The sequence below is a fragment of the Quercus lobata genome, chromosome 5, assembly GCF_001633185.2.
Source record: "Quercus lobata isolate SW786 chromosome 5, ValleyOak3.0 Primary Assembly, whole genome shotgun sequence".
NCBI classification, from domain to species: domain Eukaryota; kingdom Viridiplantae; phylum Streptophyta; class Magnoliopsida; order Fagales; family Fagaceae; genus Quercus; species Quercus lobata.
The window spans coordinates 67,408,401-67,429,514 of NC_044908.1; the positions used below are offsets into that span (position 1 = coordinate 67,408,401).

The following is a 21,114-nucleotide window of genomic DNA, read 5'->3' on the forward strand; positions in this document are numbered from 1 at the left end:
GATGCTTGACATTGATTTGTAAAGCCTTTGCTTTTTTCTTTTTTTTTTTTTTTTTTTTTTTTTTTAATTAGGGTTATTTTAGGCAGGGTACCGAAGGTTGTTTTTCTTTGATTGTTTAAAATTCCTCAATTTAAACCGAAACCTTTGAAGCTCCCACAATTTTCCACATTAGCATTTAATTTTTTTTAAATTTGATTTATATGTTTGATTTTTTTTCCCAACCCATTTACTCACATCAGCATTATTAAAAATAAAAATTAAATCTCATTATTTCCCCCACCAAATACTCATTACAAAACCGATACTTCTTCAAAACCTAAAACCGATACTCCAATACTTCTTCAAAATCTCTCTTCTCTTCTTACGTGCTAGCATCACCCCCTAAACCTAAAACTCACCATTTCCTTCCCCAAAATCAAAACCCAAAACTTAGATTCTCCCACTGCCGCCACCATAGATTGCCGCCACCACGGATTGGTGCCATTGCATCTTTTGGTTTTCCTTTCTGTATTATGAACTCATTCTCTACCTGTTATTATTTTCAATTGAAAATCAAAATCCATACCCAATGCCTAGGTACACTTGCTTTCTTTTTTCTCTTTTCTCTGATTTTAAGTTTTTCAATTGAAACCAAACAGAGGAAAGGCAAACTACTTAATGATGAAAATAGAGGAAATATATATATTTTAATATAAATTTGGAAATATGATTTAGGTTTTGGTATTGTGGTCTAATTGGTTTTGATGCTTGACATTGATTTGTAAAGCCTTTGCTTTTTTTAATTAGGGTTATTTTAGGTAGGGTACCGATGGTTGTTTTTCTTTGAATTTTTTTTTTTTAAATTCCTCAGTTTAAATTATTTAACAAATTTACCATCTTTGGCTTATATATTTGTTTCACGTTGACCTTTGGCTCTTTACAGTTCAATTTTCAGTTGCTTATTTTTTATTCTCATATATTTTGGATTCTCATATATTATGTTTGTTCCTTCCCCTAAGCCTAGGTACGCTTGCTTTCCTAGATATTTACTCCTTCTAGGTACAACATTAATTGGTTTCATAGCATTGTTTGTTACGAATTTACATGTCCAAAGCTGAATACAAGAAAATCCTGTGGGCTGTATTTAAAATACAGTACGATTTCAATAATTCAAAACCTAACCGAAGCTAATTCTTGCATTGATAAACCTTCTATCGGAATTTCAAAAAGTGGAGGTATGTTAAATTTTGATTACCATATGTTAAATTGTTTTTTTACCTCATAATATCTCTTATAGTTAGTAATTTATTTGAATTATCGAACCCTATATGCTCAGGCATGCATCTGTATGACAAAATGCGTAAAAGAGATATTGTATCATGTTTGAAATTTCACCTCAGTATCACAGGATGTAGCTAACCAGTGCCTATGATCTCTCTCTGATTTGTTTCATTTGTTTCATTTGTTTCTCTTTTATTTTCTCAGGGCTCAAACTCAGACCCTATCCTCTCTCTCTAATCTCAGCCAAATCCATCACCACTCTCAATTTGCTTCTATCGCTAATGTTGCATAAGGTAATGTTTTGTATTCAATTCTTTATTATATAATATTTTCTCAAATTTAGTAAGTTTTTTGAGACTTAGACCAATTATTTTCTTAGTGCTATTTGATTACAATTTAGATGTCATGGAGTCAAACTTAATTCGTGTTGATAAAATTGTTGATCAGTCGATTATAATTATGCTTGATGCTCTATTCATTCTCCAACATAACAAAAGCTGTAAACTATACTTATCAAAGTTGCGTCAATAAATTTATGGTTGCAGGGCTTCTTAGTTGGTGTTCTCAGGGCTTCTTAGTTGGTGTTCTTTGAATTGTGGTTAGCCCATGATAGGAAACTTGATGGGATCTGGAATATGAATGATTAATTTTTGGGTTTGTGGTTTAGTTGTTGCTTTAGTTAAATTTATATCCCACAAAATTTTCTTGCCAAAATTAAATGCAAATTGGATTTTGGGTTTTGGGTTTTTATGTGGTCTTTTAATATTGTGAGTGATTTCAGGCATAAACAACCTACACAAAAGATCAACCTCAGGCAACCCGTTGAGGTAAAAACAAAAACCTATGTTGTTGGGGGCATAACCACATAACTAAATTGCTGTATTTGTTATGTTTGTTTTCATATTTAGTGTCACATTTTTTTTCTTCCTTTTTTTTGAGAAAGAAGTTGAATATTATTATTAAAAAAGATTAGCTAAATCAGCCTGAAATACAGAAAAAATTTGTGGTGGAACATCCTCCATCCACACTAAAAGTTTGGAATATTAATAGCGTGGCTAGCCAAACTATGAGCAATAGAGTTCTGTTTTGCTATATTGGTAGTTCTAGCAATAATAAGTTGTGTAATGTGATATTGGCATCACTATTTTTTACTTTTTTTTGGTACCCTTGTAACTTCTTGAAACATACAAATATATATATGCATTATTTAATCACACATCCCTACATTGTGCAATGCTTGAATGAATTTTTTAGAAGTTTTCTACTTTTATTTGTTGTCCAGAATTTGTGACTTTTTAAAAATAAATGGCAAATATAGTAGGCAAGATCACCATTGAGCAACTGTAGGCAATGAGAGTTTTAGTAGGGATGGCATTAACAGAACAAGATCCTTGGTCCCTTTATAAGTGTTTGTTTCCTATCAATTTGTTTCTTCTCTTTGATTTGTATATTTTTGGGATATGCTTTGGGTGTTATTGAAATTGTTTTGGATATTAGGAATTGAAATTGTCATGGATCTTGATAAAAGCTTATAGGAGTTGGGATTGTTAAATTAGCTTCACCATCCCATTTCAATTTTCAATTTTCTCTTCTACCATATTTTTAGAAATCTATGCATATAGGACATAAATAATAAAACTATAAAGTTAGTACTATTATTCAAAATGAAAATGGCATTAACCTTTTTCAGAAGCCAAAAATTTTGTAGGTTTAATCAATATTGTTAGAGATAGTTGTGGTTCTCCTATATAGCCCATAGTGAATTAATTCCTTGCCAAGACCCATTGCAAATGGCTGCTACAGCTCTGTTGAGAGCATCACATTTGCTGGCATTAATTCACTTGTAGGAACCATGCTTTAAGGAGATTTTAGATGTCTTAGAACATATTCATGCTTTTGTGTATTATGCAGAAAATGTATATTATAGGACAGTTTCTAAATAGTGTAATAAGTTAGACAATGCTTTGGCTAATCATGCCAAGGAGTTAAGGAACCTATACACTTGGAATATTTTCAATAAAATTCTATCACTTTTGATTAATAATAATAATAAAAAAACTATTTAGTTTAATTTAGTTTTTGTCATTTCTAAAAAATAAAGGTAGGATATTTAACCCAATGTGAGATTTTATTCCTCAATTTTCTTCTTTCTAAGCCCTAGAACCTACACCTTTTATGGTTTCTAGACCTTTCCCTTCCCTTTAAAAGACCTAGTTCTTGCTTTAACCGTCTGTTTGTTGTCTTTGTCATTCCAACCATAACATCATGAACTACAACATCTCAAGTCTATCCTTTGTTTAGTATGAACATGTGACTGTGACTATTTTTTTTTTTTGGTTTATTTCTCTATAGTTTTGCAGGGTTGCTCTGTCACTATATTCTCCCCCAAGGTTTTTTCCCTTTTAACTCACACCCTTTTAATTTTCATTATTAAATACCCATCTTTTTACATATCATCTGCATCTTTATTTATTTAGGGTTGTTTTTTAGTTTGGAAGACCACACAGATTTTGATTTTTTTTTCCCTTTTGGATTGTTTTTTTGATTGGAAGACTGCACAAATTTTGACAACACTACCAAGCCACAAAGCCTTTGTGAACTGCACTCAGGCATGCCTTTAGTTTTGGTTTGGCATAAACTTGAAACAAATGCCATAAATATCTAGATTTTTGGCTTTTGGATTCTTATTGTTTGAATAAACCATATATTACAATTTAAACATGTTTCACATAAGCTTTTGAGGTCTCAGGTCATGTTGTATTTATATATGGCAAAAGATAGAACCATTTTCCACCTTAGCACAATTCGTACTGGTATTTTATTTATAACTTGGATATATTGAATTTTTTTGTGTGTGAATAATATATTTTGTTATTTATTTCTAAATTTCATGATGAAAGCCAATGGAATACTTATTTTCATGAAGATTATAGAAATATTCAACTTTTTTAATAATTCAATAGTTGGGGTAGGGTTATTATGAAATTTATTGACATTAAGAGTGTTTGGCTTTACATAGTAAATCTTTGATGAATTGGTATAATTTGGTGTTATACTTGATACTAATTTGGCAAAAAATTAAAGTAGCTTGAAGAAGTTGAGAAAATACAAGAGCCTAAGAAAGGGAGGAAATACATTCTTGAAAAGTATTGGATAAAGCTTGAAGATGTAAGCACAATTGTATATTTATTGTATTTACTAGTTCTTTTGTAATACTTATTAAACCAAATGTAAGAGCACATTATGATTATTGTAATATATTACTTCATAATATTTGTATTTATCTCATTTTTAATATTACTTCATAATATTACATGTTTCATCTTATATTAGAGCCAATTTAACTTTCAATAATTAAAATTTGAGAAATGTTTTGTTAGGACATATGTGATTCACTTGTTAGGAACATATGTCACTATTTTATGTAATTGGCTAATCCTTTGACAAAACACACTTTACTTGTAATTGGGTAGATCCAAGATGTGTTTAATACTTCAAGAAACCTTGTTTCAAGTTCAAGTGTTAAAGCCATGCAAGTCTATCTAAGATTCAAGTTTGAAAAGTTCCTGTCATTAAAGCTAGACAGCTAGCCATCTATCGAGCCTTGAAGAGCTGTTCTATCTCGTGGCTTGACAGCATCTCGACAGATAGGCATCTGTCGAGGTTTATGAAAAACAAAGTTTCAGTTCTGTTTTGACTCCAATCCGTGATTGTATGTTTGGGTTTTCTTTTCTCACAACCCTAGACATATAAAATGATTATTTTAAGGGCCGTCAAAGGTGACACAATTTGCACAAGTGTTGAGCAAAGTTTGTTCAAGCAAATTGTGACCAGAGACAGAATTTGCCCTAGCTCATCTTTCTTGTAAAGAAGTTGCTGTGTTTATGCACCATAGGGTTTTGTAACCAAGGAGCTTCTTGATCTTCATCGTGTGATGAACTTAAGAACTTTGTAGCCAACAACCTTCTCTAGTTGGTGATCGAAGTCGCGTACTGGGATCCGCGCAATTGGTTAGTCACGTACTGGGAGCCGTGCATTACAAGGAGAGATTGTCACTACAGAACAAGTTCAATTGGGTATTAGGGTAAGGGTTCAACTATAGGTTGGTATAAGGTACTGGGATTCCTTTACTTGTAACTGCTTGTTTTGATAATAGTGGATTCTTGGGAGTGGTGAGCTTAAAATCACCCGGTGGAGTTTTTGCCGTGTAGGTTTTCCCCATTCGTAAACAAATCACCGTGTCAATTTATTTTCCACTGCATACTTTAGTTTATTGGTGATTTGTTTGTGCTACCACATGTTTGTATGTTAATTTGATTAATTAATAATCTTGGCTAATTAATCAATTAATTCATCACAAGGGGTCAATTCGTTTTTGGCTTATTAAGTGGTATCAGAGCAGGCACACTCTGATTAGGGTTAATCTATACTGTGTGATCCATTGACCCCTGTTGTCATGACTGCAACCAGCTTGAAGAGATCTTTGTTTTCAAATACATCTTGTTTTTTTAATCTCTGCTTGTTTAAGTGTATCAGAAAATACAAGTCTAAAAGTTATTTGAATTCTATTATGATGACTATTGGAAAAGATCTCAGGTTGACCAAGAAGAAACTAGATTGTCTCAGAATGAAAATGTGCAAAGGAGTTTGTCTGAGAAGAGTGAAAATTAAAGGTTTAGCTTGTAAAAGGCAGATGAGAGAAAGCACCATTCCCACTAATCTGTCATCTAAGCATGAAGTGTGTTTTATGATGAAGTCAGCTTTTAAGGTTATGGACACATGTTTGTGGTACCTTGACAGCAGTTGCTCAAGACACATGATTGGAGACCAATCTCTCTTCAAGGTATTTGAGTCTAAGAAAGGTGGAATGTCACTTTTGGTGTTTGCACTTTAGACAATTGTTATGGATTGGTTCCTAATGCTGATATTGTGTGTAATAGCATTCATTTACCAAATGAAGATCTATGGCACGAACAGATGGGACATGATAGTTACAAACATCTCTTTATTGTATCTAAGCATGAATCAGTCTTGGGGATACCAAAGCTTAGTAGAATAAGCAATGTGGTGTGTAATGTGTGGACCATGTCAGCTTGGGAAACAAACGAAAGCTAAGCATCCGAGCACTCAGATATCTGTTACATCTAGACCATTGGAGCTTCTACATCTGGATCTTATGGGTCCAACTAGAACCGAGTTTCTTGGTGGTAAGAGATACATCATGGTTGTGGTAGACGACTTCACTAGGTACACCTGGGTTATCCTTCTACGTTCCAAGTCAGATGCTCCTGAGCACATTGAAGCCTTGTGTACAAGATTGCAAAATGAAAAAAGCCTGAAGATTGATCGAATTTGAAGTGATCATGATAAAGAATTCGAGAACTCATATATGGAGTCCTTTTGCACAAGATCAGGTATATCTCAAGAATTCTCTGCTCCTATTACTCCTCAGTAGAATAGTGTAGTAGAAAGAAAGAACAGAGTTATTCAAGAGATGGCTAGAGCCATGTTGCATAATAAGGATGTGGTTAGAAACTTGTGAGGAGAAGCCGTTAACACTACATGTCATACGGTTAATAGGGTGTACTTTAGACCTGACACTAAGAAGACTCCATATGAGTTATGGAAAGGAAGAAAGCCAAATGTGAAGTATTTCATAATCTTTGGAAGTACTTGTTTTATTCTCAAGGATAGAGAGAGTGTGGGAAAATTTGACTCTCGAAGTAATGAAGGAATATTTCTAGGATACTCCTCTACAAGCAAGGCTTATTCGGTATATAACAAAAGAACCATGAAGGTAATGGAAACAGTGAATGCTGTTATTGATGAATCTTCAGATTTTGGTTCTAAGAAAGTTAGCAAGGAATTCCCCAAAGAAATTCTTCCTCTGAGCCAAAGGAAGTTCCAAAAATTGTTGAACAAGAGCCTGCATCTCCAAGTACTCCTGGTACTCCTAGTGTTATGGAAGATTCTGCAAATGTATCCACTTCACTAGATCTTGAATCCCATGAAGAGAAAGGACCTTCTTCTAGGATTAAATTAAATCATCATCTTGAAGTTATTGTGGGAAACCTGAATGAACTCACATTAAGGAAGCATACAGTTGATAAATGTGTTGCTAACTTTGTGTCTTATTCTTATTATTTGTCACAAGTTAAACCCACTAAAGTTGAGGAAGCTCTTCAGGATGAAAGTTGGGTTGAAGCAATGCATGATGAACTGCTTTAGTTTCAGAGGAATGATGTTTGGACTCTAGTACCTAGACCGGAGGGTGAGCATATCATCGGCACAAAATGGATATTCTACAATAAGACTGATGAGGAGGGCAATGTGATCCGCAACAAGGCTCGTCTTGTAGCTCAAGGATACTCACAAATGGAAAGAGTAGACTATGATGAAACATTTGCCCCAATTGCCCGTATGGAGTCCATTAGAATTCTCCTAGCCCTAGCTTGTCATCTAAAATTCAAGCTTTACTAGATGGATGTAAAGACTTATTTCTTGAATGGGCTACTTAAAGAAGATGTCTATGTGGCTCAACCAAAAGGATTCATTGATCCACACTTCCCAGATCATGTGTTGTACCTCAAGAAGGCACTTTATGGGTTGAAACAAGCCCCCAGAGCTTGGTATGATAGGCTCACACAATACTTGGTGTCATATGGGTTCATAAGAGGAAATACTGATCGGACTCTCTTCATCAAAAGGGAAGATGGCGAGTTGATCGTGGCTCAAGTCTATGTTGATGATATCATCTTTGGGTCTATGAAGGATGAACTTGTTCATAGCTTCTCAAAACTCATATAGGCCGAGTTCGAGATGAGCATGATTGGAGAGCTAACTCACTTCCTTGGATTGCAGATTCGTCAACAAGATTAAGGTATATTCCTATCTCAGTTTAAATATGCTAATAACTTTGTGAAAATATTTGGTTTGGAATCTGCTAATTCTGTTAGAACTCTTATGAGGCCAAATGTTAAACTCACTGTTGACTTGTTAGGAAAAAGTGTTGATCCATCTCTCTATAGAAGCATGATAGATAGTCTTTTTTACCTTACTACTAGTAGACCTGACATTAGTTACAGTGTGGGTGTGTGCGCTAGATATTAGGTTAATCCCAAAGAATCTCATATGACTGCTTTAAAAAGAATCATAAATTATGTCAAAACCACTATCGACTTTGGTGTGTGATATAGTAAGGACATAAATGATGTCTTAACTGGGTATTCTGACGCTGATTGGGCTAGGAATGCTGATGATAGAAAGAGTACATCAGGAGGTTTTTTTTTTTTTTTTTTTTTTTTTTTTTTTTTTTTATGTGGGTAATAATCTTGTCTCCTGGATGAGCAAAAAGTAGAATTCCATCTCTTTACCCACTACAGAAGTTGAGTACATCGCTGCTGGTAGCTGTTGCACCCAACTTCTATGGATGTAAAAACTCCATAATTATGGTATTTGTCAAGAACATCTTACCATCTACTGTGACAATACCAGTGCTATTAACATCTCTAAGAATCTGGTTCAGCATTCTCGAACTAAACACATAGAGATTCGACATCACTTTATTAGGGAGCGTGTTGAAGATGGTACTCTTACTCTTGAGTTTATTCACACTGATGATTAGAAGGCTGATTTGTTTACCAAACTTCTTGATAGCAAACGGTTTGAATTCCTTCACCAAAACATTGGTGTCATCTCCATCGATTGATCTCATTCTCTCCTTTTTCCTCCTCATGCATTTGCATCTAGTTTTTATGCTTTTCTTTGTTTAACATGTTTTTGTTTGTTTTTAGTTTTTTTTATTTTGTTTTTCATATAAAAAAAATTGAAAAATCAGAAAAATACAAAAACAATATGTGTTTTGTGTACATTGGATGACCAATGAAACAAAGTTTTCTAAATTTTGTATCTTTTGTAGCTTAAATGAACATCTCTATGCACAACTAAACAAGTGAGCTTTGTGGCTCTTGTTTGTAATGAGTAAGATCAAGTAATCTCTTGTACTTAACACAAGTATTACTCTTTTTGACAGGAAGGACTAGAAAATCCTAAGAGAAAGACGTAAATAACCATCTTACCACTGTTGCCCGTCAATCATGAAATGACATTTGTATGCTTCGACATAGCAAAAATGGAATGTCAAAATGCTTAACATCATTGGGTAATTCTTTTCTATCTCTTATATGCCCATGCATGATATGCTTATTAAAAGAAAAATATGCAAAGAAAAATAAAAAGCAAAAAGATCAAAATGATTTATATATGATTACAAGCGTGTATTCTAGGAGAGGTGGGAGTTATAAGATGTACCTCGAAGGTGATAGTCTCCATCAAACAATTATGATTGTGTGTGAGTTAAAGTGATTTTCTCATATCTCAAATCGTCATAACATGTATACACTTATGCAATCTTGCGATATCTTTCATACACAACACGCAATATTCTTTGCTACTCTTGATACGTGTAGGTACAATGTGATTTGGCCATCACAAGGTTTACATGTGTTAATGTATGCTCACTAAACTGTCTTGACTTGTTTTTGAAATATAAAATTGGTTAGACTTGTTTAGTGTGTATGTGTATTTTTAGGATCTATGTGCTAAATTTTTTTTGGTTGAGAGATGATTTTGAGTGTTTAGAATGCTGTTTGGATCATTGGTTGAGTTGCATGCTTGATTGCATTCATATCTATGTTTTTCTCTTCTTGAAAAACTACTTTTAAGCAATCTCGACACCTCCTTGACACCTCTCGATACCTATCTTATCTATCGAGCTCTTCAGTTGTTTTTTATCGCAATCTCGATACCTCTCAATAGCTAGGTGGATCAATTGAGAAAGTTCCTACCCCCTTGATAGCTTCTCGATACCTTCTCGATCCATTGGGCTTGTTTTGCTATGGACACTTTTGGACACCTCTCAATAGCCGCATCTATCGAAGTGTTTAAATCTCTACATCTCTTGACACCGCTATTTGTCGAGAATTACTGAACACCTATATATTTGTTCAGCGCGATCTGATCTTCATTTTCTCGATCTCTCTCGATCTGTCCGTGCCTTTTCACCTTCCAAACTTCTCTCTCACACTCTAAACTTCATCTCAAAGAGATTTTCGGCCTTCATCAAGTTCTTCTTCACTTGGTAAGTATCTAAATCTCTTATATTCATGCATTTCATGATTTTTAACCTAAGTTTTTGGGTTTTTGAAAATTTTTTAGGGTTTTTCAAAATTGATGAAGTTATTGTGAAATTTTTGGGTTGGTTTTTGTGAAAATGCTTTAATCTCTTCATGCATTGCATCCCGCATTATCACTATATTTTCATGCATTTAGATGTATGTTATATATGTTAAACTGTTTGTGTGTTGGTATGTTTGGATTGGGCTGAGCCCATGATGATATTACTATTGCACATCACATGCTCATGCATTGTCATGCATACATCCTTTACATTCAATATATTTTTGTATATTTGAATTGCTTTGGGACTTTTCTAAGTGTTTCTTTCTTCCCTCCTCACTCTCTAGTTTACGTTAGTGCATCATGGCACCGAAATGTAAGTCTACTCCGTCCCAGAACCCTCTTCGTTCTAGGACATCTTCTTCTTCTGATCCCACCCCCTTTTTTGTTCAGTTCCATGATGAGCAAGCTCGAAAGGACTTCTCGAAGAACTTTTCTAGATGAGGCGTTTATTCGGAACGCCAAGTCATTTTGTCGGACTTTTCTAACATTGACCTACCCACTGTCATTCACAGTTGGGGTTGGGAGTCATTGTGTGATGTCCTAGTCACTTGTCCATCCATACTGATCCAGGAGTTTTACTCCAACATGCATGGATTTGATTATTCAGTACCTTATTTCATTACTCGCATTCGAGGTATTGTTGTCACACTGAAGATTGTCTCCGATGTGCTCCGTGTCCCGAGGGTGGATTTTCCTGACTACCCTGGTTGTGAGTGTCTGAGGACTGTGTCCAAAGACGAGATGATATCTGCTTTTTGTGAGCGTCCCGCTAATTGGGGCGATCGTCAGTTTACTCCATGTTTGACCTTTGCTAAAGGTCCTAGATTCATGAATATGGTTATGACTTTTGTTTTACATCCTCTTTCTCATTATAACCAAGGATGTCAATACCGTACCGGAGGCCGTACCGGTTTGGCCACCGGTACGATATATTTCGGATACCGGTCAATACCGATGTACCGTTTCAGGTTTACCGCTATTTTTTATATTTATAAATAAATAAATATATATATATATATATATATGTGTGTGTGTGTGTGTGTGTGTGTGTGTTTGTATGTGTATATATATATATTATAATAAATATAAAAGTTTACCATAAAACATTTCCTCAATTCAGAACTAATTATTAATGATTTTAAACTTTAGTATCAATTAAAAGGGAAAAAAAATAAAAAAATAAAATAGAAAGCTTAAAAGTTACCATTGTATACTAAGAAAACAAATAATACTAATAAGTTAATGCAAATAAGTTACCATTCTTTCCTAACAAAAATTCAAAAATTACAAAACTTAAAAAAAAATAATAATAAAAAATAAAAATAAAAACTTTTTTATGTACTGGCCGGTACGCCTGGTACCGGCCGGTATTGCCCGAAATTGGCCGGTACAGCCGGTACGAGGTTGGTACGGCCGGTATTTTTTCCGGTACGAAATAGGGGGTCGAGCGTACCGGATTACTGGCCGGTACGGTATATTCCGGCCGTACCGGCTGGTACGGTACGGAATTGACAACATTGATTATAACTCTATTATCGAGTCTCGTGCTTGATTTTTTGCTTTCCTTGTTAGAGCATCTCACTATAGATTTTCCCTTACATTTCATTCTTTCCATCATAGATGTCTATAAGGATACTGCATCCCATGATAAGCTCATCTTTCCTTCCGCTATCACGAGGATCATACGCCATTTTTCTATTCCCTTTCCTACTTCCGACCACCTTCATGTGATGTGTGCCATTGACGCCGCTATCGTTAAACGAAGTGAGGCATAGTTTCGTTCGAGGCGGTCCGGTACGCCAGCTCCTCCCACTCCTTCTGTTTCATCCACATCCGGTCCCTCCTCTTTTATGGGCCATGTAACACTCGAGGACATCATGACGTAGCTTCAGCGCATGGATGCTCGCCTTGACACTCTCAGTGATGAGTTGTGTCAAGTGAACACTTGTGTTGGACATATTGCTCGACACTAGGCTGAGATGGATGGTTACATCGTGCCTTCCACTCCTGTGGCCTCTGCAAATGAGAGTGATGGCTCTAGCAGTGCTGATGATGTTGATGATGCTACTGCTTCCGATGATGAGGATGATGGCAATGCTAGCTCACCCAGCGATGACGAGATGTCTTCTTGACACTCTAACCCTTTGTCACTCGTGACAAAAATGGGGAGTAATTTTGGTTATAAGAGTAGTCATAGTTAGGGGGAGAGTTAGTATAAGAGATTTTTGTTAGGGGGAGTGTGCACATTGAGGGATGTAGTGAGGCTTTGATGTATTTTTTTTCTTTTCTTTCTATTTGAGATACATCACATCTTGTATATTGGTCTTGTGACCGTTTTGACATACATTATACTTATATTTCTTTTATATTGATGTATGCTTTTCTTTCACCCATCCTTACATGTGTTGTTTCTTTTCTTTCTTTATACACATGATTCTTATGACTTGTATGCAATCTATTATTTTTGTTTCACATAAAGATGCCTTGATGAGTTTTATTTAAAATGTTTCAGAAATACAGGTTGTCAAAGTTTTCTTTCCATAAACTCTCTTCTTGTAAAGTTTTTCAAGAGTTTGTGTTTGGATAGATTTTATTGTATTCAACAAGTGAATATTAGTTGAGTGATTTATGACTTCTCTCATATCTCATTTGTTTGTTGTGGTTTTGTTACGAATTGCCAAAGGGGGAGATTGTTAGGACATATGTGATTCACTTGTTAGGAACATATGTTACTATTTTATGTTAGGCTAATCTTTTGACAAAACGCACTTTACTTGTAATTGGGTAGATTTAGGACGTGTTGAATTATTTTCATGACTCATTTATTTTTTTTCACTTTTATTAATATATATATATATATCATAACTCTTCATAGGCAGTGACTAGTTTTTATTGCCAGCATGGTCTCTACCAGTATTCTCAGTTATTATTAGCACTAAGAACAAAAAAAAAACCATTTGCATCCTGATTTCTTCACTTTCCAGCACCGTTTAAAAAGACAAACTTCGCCATAAACCCGCCTGCGGCAAATTCCAGCACACCTCATGCATCCAATCACGCCGCGATAATTACCATGTGTAGTATATGAGCAAATCTTAGTACACTTATCGTAGCACTCAGAATAAGTCCAATTTGTTTGTGCTGTAGATTCTCCCACCAGCATCCCGATCATGAAGCAAAAGATCAAAACTGACCCAACCGTTCTTTTTTCCATCCTGGAGAAGGGCTTGATAATTTTAAGTAATTTGGCATAAAATTAGTATTATTCGATAGCTTAATTAAAAATTATATGTAAATAATCGAAACTATATTAATAATTAGTGAGGGAGTCTTAACCAAATTATTATAACTACGATTTTCGAGTATCAGTAATCCTAACTATTAATTTCAATTAGTATAATTACAACTATTTGTGCATATGTATGATAATAACTTTTTTCTTTTATTATCTATTCTATACTACTATTTAAGAGGAGGCTTATAAGCTGGCTTCCAAGCCATTTAAGCTGTGAACTCTATCCCAATACATCCCCTCCCAACTCGTTTATAGGATTTCAATTGGGGGAGTCAAATTCGTAAAATAAAAGTCACAATTTAAGCTGGCTTTGAAGTCATTTAATCCATGAACTCCAAGTACTAGAAATCTCAAAATATCCTCTACCTACTCACTTATAGGTTTTCAATTAAGGGGGTCAAATTCGTAAAATATAAACTCATAATTTGAAACATCTCACTATTGGATTCCAGTTAATAATTACTATAAAAAAAAAAAAAAAAATTGGAATGATAATTAATTGATTCCTAAATTTTGATTAGGATTATGTGGTTTCATACCCCATGAAACAATAAGTAGATCCTCTCTTTAGGGAAGAAGCCAACTTTCATTAAGGATTGTTATTAGTTTATTTTTTTAATATTCAAGATGATTTTTTTAACATATATATATATAATAAATTTACATGCAAACACAAATCCCACATGTACAAACGAATCCCAATCTATGCCAAGGCTAACAGCCCCTTCCATAAAGGACTCCAGATAAGCTAAACAACTTCACAAGAGCAGAATTGAAACAACAAACACAAGGACCCTTCGTCTCAAGCAAATTCAGAAAAAGCAAATAATAACAATAAGTAAAAAAAAAAAAAAAAAATTCATGATCACCTTACTTGTGTCTCTTTGTAACGTCTATATGCTCTTAAGCCGATGGAATTTAGTCTGCCTTTTCTACAGCTTGTTTTAATTTTTTGTTTAGATTGGTAAGGAGTGAGGTCGGGAAAGTATATTTTATACCATAATACAATTGCAATTTTTTGTTTTTTTTTGGCTGTTGCATAAATGCATACACATAAATGCACAGGTTACTAAACGCATCTTAATCGTACATGACAATACTAAATACTGGGGGTTGTAACTTGTTGCCATTATACATTCAATCGTTACATTGAAAAAGGGGTTGAAGTTTTTATAATAATTAGTGTATAACTCCGTGTATATGCATGAATACAACTAAAAACATTCATAATTACACATTTGACTGTTCAAATTGTACCATTTTTTGAGAATATGTTCAAATTACACATAATATTAGTTTACACATTTTTCAAACCATATATTTCTAAAATATGTAATAGTTTCTTATTTTATATATCTATATATTATACTACTATAAGAACACAATTTGTAACGACCCATAATAATGTTGGGTTCGCACGTAAATAGGCCCAAACAATATCATTTATAGAGCGTGGGTTTGAAAGGCTAGGCCTTGGTCACAAGACAGTGGTTTTCCGTGGTGTTTATACATAATTAAATCGTGTTCGCTCTAGGAGTCTTTCTCTTGGAGGCGGGTTAGGAAGCTCTGGTTTTTGGCTATTTTTCCTAGCCCTTTTTTTGGTGCATTAACCTTCACATTATATAGCCCTTCTTGGTTGATTTTAGCCCTCCACTTGTTGATCAGGTAGGTACTTACTTCTGTACCCGTCCCATCAGCTGTCCCTTCTTACTTTCTGTTAGTTGCGATGGTCGAAGTCACCCTGTCCAGGCGTCTTTTCTCATTAACATGGTCAGGACGCTGGCGGGTGCATTTAATGCGGAGAGGACGTATTTACCCTGAATCAGTTTCGCACTGTACCCCCACGTGGGTCCCATTCTACTCGCATCTCCTTCAGGGGGTTTTTTGGGGGCAGCCATCATCAAGACGTTGCTCTTTCCCTTGAAGTCATAGAGTGCCGAGGACAGGGTCATCCTCGGCCGTTCCACTCGACACTTCGGCCTTTCCCCATTCGTCCTCGGCAAATACCCCCCTCGGCATGGGCCCCGGGCCCTAATAGAGCGTGGGCCAAATCATAAGTTCCCCGGCCCCACAACTACCATTAGCATGATTCCCTATTTGGATTTCATTATTTTGCTTACTAAATATCCTCACACAAATTCTTATACTCTCTAAAATATTGTGATATTTTAGTTAAATAATTTTAAATGAAAAAACAAAAACAGTTTTAATAAGTAATTTACTAATTTTAAAAAAGTTTCTAAATTCTAGGCTTTTTTCCTTCTCTTCTCCGTGAAGAAAGGTCCTGAAAATTAAGACTTTATCTTTATCTTATTTTTAAACATTCTTTCAAGTTTCTAATCTTTTATTTTTGAAAAAAAAAAATTAACAATCACACATTACCTTACTTCTTTCTTTAAAAAGAAAAAAAAAAGTGTTATAGTTTTTTTTTTTTTTTTTTTTTTTTTTTTTTTTTTTTTTTTTTAAACTTCCCTGTCATTTTCATCTAGTAGTTAGATACTTTACTAAGCTAACAAAACTGTGCAGAACTGATTTTACCAGCATCCAATTCCTCAAAATGGACATAAGGTTACAGGTTTTCGCTACTAATATATTACACCATTACAATTATACAATCAAAAAGAGCATTTTAATACATTTATACAGAAAATTATACAAATAAATATAAATAATTAAAAAAATTACTTTATCATATGCATGTATTATGATTACATTTTCTACAAGGATTTCGCCAAGTTAATTCTATTTTTTTGAGGGAAAAATAAAACCAAAGTATTTAAAATACTCAATTAAATAAGCATAGAGTTATCATAAATAATCTCATTAATTCCAAATTTAAGTGCTAATCTTGCAAAATATCCACACACACACACACACAAAAAATGCACTATCTTGAATTCATAATTCCAAATACAAACTAAATCTAAACATAAGAAGATTCTGCTTCTAGGGCAAATGAGGATGCCTACAAGCCTTGCTCTCCTTAAGTTGTCCAATTTTGAACCTACAATCTTCTTCTTCTTCTTCTTCTTCTTCTTTTATTTATTATTTTTTTTTTTAAAGGGATGATAGTCCAAAAGGGCCATGCAATGTAAATGTCCCTTGTTAGGACATATGTGGTTCACATGTTAGGAACATATGTAACTATTTTGTGTAATTGGCTAATTCTTTGACAAAACGCATTTTACTTGTAATTGGATAGATCTATGATGAGTTTAGTATTTTAAGAAACAAGGTTTCAAGTCTAGTATTAAAGCCATGCAAATCTGTCCAAGAAACAAGTGAAGAAGTGCTAATTCATTAAAGCTCAACAGCTGCTCGACAGATAGCTATCTATCATGGTTTAATGAGGCTCGACAGATACTATCCATCAAGGTATCTATCGAGAATTACGAAAATCAGTTTTTCAGATCTAATTTTCAGCATATGCTTATGTATTTTTGTAGGTTTTTTTTTTTTTCTCACAACCCTAGACATATATAAGGTTTATTTTAGAGGCCGTCACATAAGAGAATACAAGGAGAATGAATGCAAAAGGTGACCAATGCCTTATTCTCTCTGAAAGAAGCTACTGCGTCTTTGCGCCTTAGGGTTTTGTAACCGAGTGCTTCTTGATCTTCATTGTTGATGAAGTGAAGAACTTTGCAACCAACATCTTCTTCAAGTTGGTGAGTTAGTCACGTACTGGGAGCTGTGCATCATTGGTTAGTCACGTACTGGGATCTGTGAAAAAGGGTGGCGTTCATATATTGAAGAGTTCAGAGGTTCTGAAGCGGTAGAAGGTTTCTGTTGTAAGTTCATCTATGGGGATTATAGAGTCTAGGGACAAATGTTTTGTACTAGATCTGAAACTTCTCTTTATTATAGTGGAATGCTTTTCGGGAAGGTTTCCCCCTAGGTTTTTTACTGTGAAACTAGTTTGTTTTATTGGTTTTTCTGGGTCATCATATCTTGTCTTATGTATTTTTCCATTGCATGATTTTGACATGATATTGATGTTTATTTGTTTTAACAAGTTTTATTCATAATATATTTAATTAATAACTTGGGTTTAAAACTTGTTAATTCTATTAACCGGGGTTTGAATTTCCCAACATCCCTTTCTTTTTTGGAAAAAATATATATATTGTACGGTTCGGGGTCCCCAAGCCCTTAGGCCTTGGGCCCTGACCTCATAGTACGGCCCATAACCCCAACCCTTTGTACGAGATAGGGCCCTAGGCCCACCAGGCCATGGGCCCTAGCCTCATGCCACGATGTCTGACCTAATGCATTGGAATAGTAATCTTGACCCAGATGCACTTTGAGACCCACCTCAGGCCTCTCTCGATCAACTGCAAGTTTGGACGGTAGTACAATTGCTCGGTGGTACCATGCCTCGGCTGCTCAGCATTGTCTTGGGGAATATCGCCGCCAAATAGTCTTTTTGAGATGGGAACCAATTCTGATGCCACTACCGTCATTCCCAACGGAACATCCACTTACAAATGATGGAATTGGACCCCTATTCGCACTAGTAAGAGGGAGTAATCATAACACCTTCACTTACCTTAGCCTATAAATAGAAGAAGAGAATGAGGAATAGAGGTTAAAATAAAGGGGGAAGTTCTAGAGAAGAAATGAAGGAGAAAAGAGCGACTAAACCAAGAGAGAAAAGGAGTGACTCTGTAAGGTAAAGAGAAGGGTTTAAGGAAACAGGAGTGCATTTGGGTCACCGAGCACATAGGGCCACCGATAGTAGGAAACCCAAAGCCCACACCACAAATAGATTGTGAGCCCAAGTAAAGGTTGAGCCCAAGAACCATATATTGGGTATACACAATTGGTGCTGTCTGTGGGAATCTCCTACATAGTTGTGGTTCTACCAAGATTCATGCAGGGGAAATGTTCGAAGGACGGTCAGGGAGTTATGTTGAAAGTGGTTCTGGGGGATCTTCTTGGGGATCTACTTGGCAGGTAAAAAAGGCGTGAAGATAGGGATCGTGAGTGGGAAGAAGAGCAATCCAGCCTTGGATAGGGGTCGTATCAAACTCACCGAACAATATTGGGCGCTTTCGGGCATGAGCGCTTCAATAAGAGGGATGAGGAACTTGAGCATTTGCTTAGGTTGGTAAGAGATTTGGAGTTGCAAGAAAGAGGTAAGCGACGTAGAAGAGACCATGACGACCGTGAGGATGAGTCTGCTAGTGTGGAAGGTCACCATGAAGTCGGGTCCCATTAGTTAGGTTCCCATAGACACCAGGACCATTCGCGTTCACGGGAGTATGTAGATAGGGACTCAGTTTCTCTAGAAAAGCGACGACCACGGAATGCCACCATGGATGCTATGAGCCGAGCATTACGCAGAGCTACTCGATCACCATTCCCGAGGGACATTGAACGGGCCCTAATGCTGAGTAGATATACGCACCCACAATTCAACTCCTACGATGGGAAAACGGACTTGGTAGAGCACGTAAGCCATTATATCCAGATGATATCTTTACACACTCACAATGATGCGCTAATGTGCAAGGTATTTCCTTCGAGTCTCAAGCCCATTGCTTTGAGGTGGTTTAATGGATTAAGGAAAGGCTTAATTCATAGTTTTGCCAAACTGATCCAAGAATTTGGCGTTCAGTTTATGACCTGTAGCTGGGTGCCACAACCGGTTGACGCGTTGCTATCCATGAAAATGAGAGTCGGGGAAACCCTTCGTAGCTACACTAGACGGTATTGGGAGCTCTACAATGAGATCGGTGGGGGCAACGAGAAGATCGTTGCAAGTACCTTCTGATAGGGATTGCCCAAAGACTCTAAGCTATGAGAGTCATTGACTAGGAGGCCTCTCGAAGACATGAGGCAGCTCATGAGGCGCATTGAGGAGTATAAGCGGCTTAAGGATGACCGGATGCAAGACAAAGGTAAAGCCCCAACCATAAGTCATCCTTGGTAAGGCGGTTTTCAATCAAAGCCTCGTAAGGAGTTGAGGATTTAAGTACCGGGAGCACATTTGGGGGAAGTGAATGTAACGTTCAAGGAGCTGGTGCACAAGATCGTAGATCGAATCAAGAACGAGCCGTACTTCCGATGGCCAAACAAGGTGGGGGATGACCCATCGAGAAGAAACCAGAACTTGTACTGTACTTACCATAGGGATAAGGGGCATACCAACGAGCAATGCAGGGTGTTAAAAGATCACTTAGGGCATTTGGTGAATGCAAGGTATTTGAAGGAGTTTGTGGTGGATTCGGGAAATCAAGATATTGGGCAGGGTACTCGATAAAGGGGGAACCTTCTCCTACCCTTGTTGGGTGTAATTGAGTTCATCCACACAACCTCGAAGGGTACAACGGTAACTAAGAGGAGAATGGTACTAGTCATGGTGTTGGTAAGAGATTGCTCGAGTGTGCAGCCCTCTGAGAAGAAGTTGAGGTTCACTCGAGAACCTATTGCTTTCAACGATGACGATCTCGAAGGAACGATTCAGCCGCACGATGACGCTTTGGTGGTGGTAGCCCGGATAAATGGTTTTATAGTAAAGAGGGTATTGATAAATCAGGGGAGTGGTGCTGAAGTGATGTACCCCAACCTGTTCAAGGTGCATGGACTAAAGAACGAAGATCTCTCAAAGTACAATATGCCCCTGGTCAAGTTTGATGGGCGGATGATGATTCTAGAAGGGCAGATCTCGCTTCTCGTGAATATGGAAGGTAAGGAATTAACGGTGACATTTATAGTGGTTGCTTTGTTTTCTCTATATACGGCGATCTTAGGGAGGCTGTGGATTCATGCGATGGGGGCAGTCCTATCCACCCTGCATGTAAAGGTCAAGTTCCGCATTGAGCAAAGCATTGCTATAGTGAGGGGAAGCCAGTAAGTGGCTAGATAATGCTTAATGGCTATAGTTAACCGGGAGATCAAACAAAAGAAATCATCTGAGGAGGTCCCTTTATAGCAATTATAGGAGCCCCAAGAAGGAATGGGGGCTAGCTGTGCCGAGGAATTGATCAAAGTAAAGATATTACTAGATAATGATAGGTATTTCCAAATAAGGGTAAGTATGAAGGATGAGGATAAGGCAGGGGTACTGTTATTTCTTGTTCAAAATATAGACATATTTGCATGGAACCTGTATGAGGTGCCTGGGGTGAACCCTGAGTTCACAGTCCACAAGCTTAATGTGGACCCATTAATCCCTCCTAAGAAGCAAAAGCCGAGGAGGTCGGCTAAGGAACATGTCGAAGCTGTTAGGTAAGAGGTCAAGAGGTTAAAAGAGGCCTGGGCAATAAAGGAAATTTTCTTCCCAGAATGGCTTGTGAATACCGTGGTGGTGAAAA

At 36.2% G+C, this 21,114-nt stretch overlaps 2 protein-coding genes across 2 annotated transcripts; both read left to right on the forward strand.

Annotated features, from left to right (window-relative positions):
* The first annotated feature begins 19,112 nt into the window (after nucleotides 1-19,112).
* Nucleotides 19,113-19,571, forward strand: LOC115990988. The gene has a single exon (XM_031114746.1). It carries the CDS (start codon nucleotides 19,113-19,115, stop codon nucleotides 19,569-19,571), a length of 459 nt encoding a protein of 152 aa, XP_030970606.1.
* Nucleotides 19,572-20,156: 585 nt separating this feature from the next.
* On the forward strand, nucleotides 20,157-20,654 carry LOC115990989. The gene has a single exon (XM_031114747.1). It carries the CDS (start codon nucleotides 20,157-20,159, stop codon nucleotides 20,652-20,654), a length of 498 nt encoding a protein of 165 aa, XP_030970607.1.
* Nucleotides 20,655-21,114: the final 460 nt, after the last annotated feature.

What these genes read in the sequence shown, in the direction of transcription:
- LOC115990989 (XM_031114747.1), top strand. Translation starts at nt 20,157, where the DNA reads ATGGTGTTGGTAAGAGATTGCTCGAGTGTGCAGCCCTCTGAGAAGAAG.
- LOC115990988 (XM_031114746.1), top strand. Translation starts at nt 19,113, where the DNA reads ATGGATGCTATGAGCCGAGCATTACGCAGAGCTACTCGATCACCATTC.